General features: G+C 48.3%; 1 protein-coding gene across 1 annotated transcript; it reads left to right on the forward strand.

Moving 5' to 3' along the window:
* Positions 1–314: 314 nt before the first annotated feature.
* Positions 315–1,934, forward strand: HD556DRAFT_1459787 (uncharacterized protein; the record flags this gene model as incomplete). Its single annotated transcript, XM_041308217.1, has 6 exons — positions 315–393; positions 443–993; positions 1,106–1,285; positions 1,326–1,403; positions 1,666–1,745; positions 1,796–1,934. 6 exons carry the CDS (start codon positions 315–317, stop codon positions 1,932–1,934), a joined length of 1,107 nt encoding a protein of 368 aa, XP_041152570.1.
* Between the last annotated feature and the right edge of the window lie 1,440 nt (positions 1,935–3,374).

The raw sequence follows: 3,374 nt of genomic DNA on the forward strand, positions 1-3,374 counted from the left end.
GCTGAAGAATCTCGGCTGAAATAGTACTTCATGCCAGTATGGAATCGAAATATTCCTCCCATTTGGACAGGACATGGCTGTGGCCCTACAAATATGTCAAACAACATCAGTAAACCAGTGAGTTCTTGCTGGGGATTATTATCTTCTTCTCACAGGTTCTCTGATGAAGGACTTGGAACTTCGTGTCATGTGGGTGCACACATGATTACCTCGTGCTCACGCTGACCCGAGGCGCAACCCCCTAGACACATTTGCCAATTGTACTACTTCTTGGCCTTCTTGATTGACAATCACTCCTCAAAACACCCTCGACAATGGATTCTGTCGTGACGTTCTTGTCAACGGTTACCAAACCTCTGACAAGTCTTAAATCGGATAAGAAGAAATCAACCGGTCAGTTTTCAATTATGGCCCCACATCAAAATCTGATGTTCATTGACAGCATCGTCAGCTGAACCTCTTAAGCTTGATGTCTCGGCAGAAGCTTATACAGATGTGAAACCCTTAGTTGTTGTCCCCCCACAAATCCCCCACTTGGTGTTATGTTTGATCATGAACATTCTTGCGGTCGGAGAATGTTCATCATGCACCTTCCAGCAGTCTCTTACCTTGATACAAAATCTCTCTCACATTCCTGACGCGCGCGATATCATCGCGCAGGAGCTTAAAGCAAAGGCACATGATTGTGGACACGCTATTATTGCTGATCTGGGTGATCTCATGAATGCCTTGACGAGTTCAGGCAATAACTTGAATGTGCCATCAGATGCTACTATTCACCCCCCTTCTATGGACATCTCTACAGTGACGAACCGTCCGGTTGGTTTGATTCGCATTGCTCGCCACTACTTTGGTGACGAGCGGATTGATATGCTATACCCGCTGCTGCCAGGCCGATTCACCCCACTTCAGTTCTACGCTCAGCCCAATACCAACATTTGCCACCGTCCCGTGGTCCTATACCTTCTGCACCACCAAAATGCATACCAAACGGTAGCTGGAATGATGCTCCCATTGTGACCAATGATCGTCGCGCCTCATCTTCACTGAATCTTCAGAAGCCCCCGGCTATAGTGTCTCCCTTCCCCAATGCTCCTTCTCCCAGAATTACGTCCCCTCCTGCTCTTGGTTCCCCACATACGGGTGGACATGGTCAGAACATTCCTCTTCCCCCTCCGCCACAGTCAACAAGCATGCAAAGTCAGGTGGCACAGCGGATGATGTACCCACCACCTCCCTCTCAGACTCAACCTCCCTCTGGGCCTCCTGCTCATCCACAGGGCATGTAACCACCCTCAAATCGGTTGATGTCTCCTGCCCAACAGCATGCTCCTCTTCCTTCTGTTGCTGGTCCATACTCGCCGTCCATGCAGCCTGCTCAGTTGCAGCCTCCTGGGCCGTATGTGCGTGCTACTTCTCCACCTGGTCCTCTACGTGGCCCTGGACAGCCACTCGGCCCACCTGGACCATACACAGCGCCTCCACCAGGACAGGCTGGTCCTCTGGCACCGCCGCCAGGTCCCTATGCACCTTCTTCCAGCCAAGCCCTACTATTCACCCCCTTCTATGGACGTCTCTACAGTGACGAACTGTCTGGTTGGCTTAATTCGCGTTGCTCGGCACTACTTTGGTGACGAGCGGATTGGATCATGATTGTGAATACAGTGTATCTCACATTTACTGATGTGCATCGGGGAGTGGAAAATCTATCCTATGGTACAGGTTACATGCATGGTGAAAGCGTTGTGAGTTCGTAAATTCACTCCAAACCATGAAGCTAATGTGCGCCTCTCAGTCCTAAGAGGTACTCGATCTCCCTCATTTCCAACTCCAACAAACGACGCTCTCTTGCGATCCACAACACCATCATGGCGCGCATCTCTTCTCCCCAAAGTGGTGGTCGTGGGAACGGTGCAAATGGTTGTTCCGGGTGATAGAGCTGTTGGCGCATGCGCGCATGTGCCATCGCCCACGTCGTGTAAAGAATGTCCTAGAAAGCATTAAATTAATTCACTTTTTGTATGTATAATTTTTCACTCACCAATGGTTCATCTGGAATGGTAAACGATACTTCGCAACAGCTCAGCAAACGATTTACACGCTGATTATTGTGATCCATTTGTGCGCGCCACGACAAGACAGATCAGCGCTGATCAACTGATCAAGGGTTCAATCGACAATGTACCTGGTTAACATCCCCGTCTCTTTCTCTATTTTCATTCCTATTCACCCAGTTTCTGAGTTCGTTTCAATAGTTCTGCATCGTGAAAGTTGAAGTTTTTGACTGCGGTCACTGAATCTTTGAATATTGAGCAGTTGGTATCTGTTGGTATCCTAATCGATTATGTGTGACAGCGTGACACATTACAAGGTGCTACAGTAGTACTACTCATCCGAATACACCATGATGGCTCCAGAGTTCTCCGGCCGTGACCTTCAACACCTTCACGCCATTGTTTGTCGTCGATCAGCTAGCGGGTATTTTGCTGTGGCTAGATGGATTCATGCGGGACTGTCGATGAATCTAAATATGCACTGGAGGAAGACTGTATCTGTTAAGGTCGTACTCTTGTAGGATCGGATCCGAAGGACTTCGGCCTCAGCTCGTATGCTGTGCCCCTTTCCCAAGTACTGTCCCTTATTTCAGAGACTAACGATAACGCGTCCGAAGGTCCGGACGGGTCTCGTAGTTATATCCGGATGACTTCCGGATATCGGAAACACGTATAAGACTAATCCGGACAGATCCGGACTAGAAACAAACAGAGTATAGACTATCCGAAGATAGAGGCGGAGACGTAGACTATTGGAATCAATCCGAAGTCTCAGAGATCGACAAGAGTTGATTAGACTCAAGTCCGGAGGACAGAAAGAGGACAAACTAAGATGATATTCGAACTGAGGTACTACAGGAAATATACACGGGTTTATATACTAAGAGGATAACGGAAGGATCAATAAGCAAAGGTCCGAGGCTATGTACGAAGCATATGCAAAGCTTATCAAACGCGAGTCGGAAATGAAGCATAGGATAACGGATCAGTAATCATACCAGTAATAAGTATAACCGAGACACCGGGAAGAGGAAATACTGAATAGGCTGTGTTTAACGTTATATGAACAGGAAATGAATTAAGAAGCTTATCGGATATCGGACCGGACACGGATCTATGCATCGGACCGGACCGGATCTAAGGGTCCGAAGTCCGGAAGAGAAGCGTGAATATATGGGATATGACAGTATCTCTGGATCCGAGTCCGTCACGGTCACCTACTAGTATACTTTGTGCTCGAATCATAATCGGGCATCACAATCTATCTCGCCCGGCTTGAGTTCATGGCAGACTCCAGAAAACGCCCCACGAGCCGTGCTC

The sequence above is a fragment of the Suillus plorans genome (assembly GCF_016647745.1).
Source record: "Suillus plorans strain S12 chromosome Unknown HD556scaffold_119, whole genome shotgun sequence".
NCBI classification, from domain to species: Eukaryota; Fungi; Basidiomycota; class Agaricomycetes; order Boletales; family Suillaceae; genus Suillus; species Suillus plorans.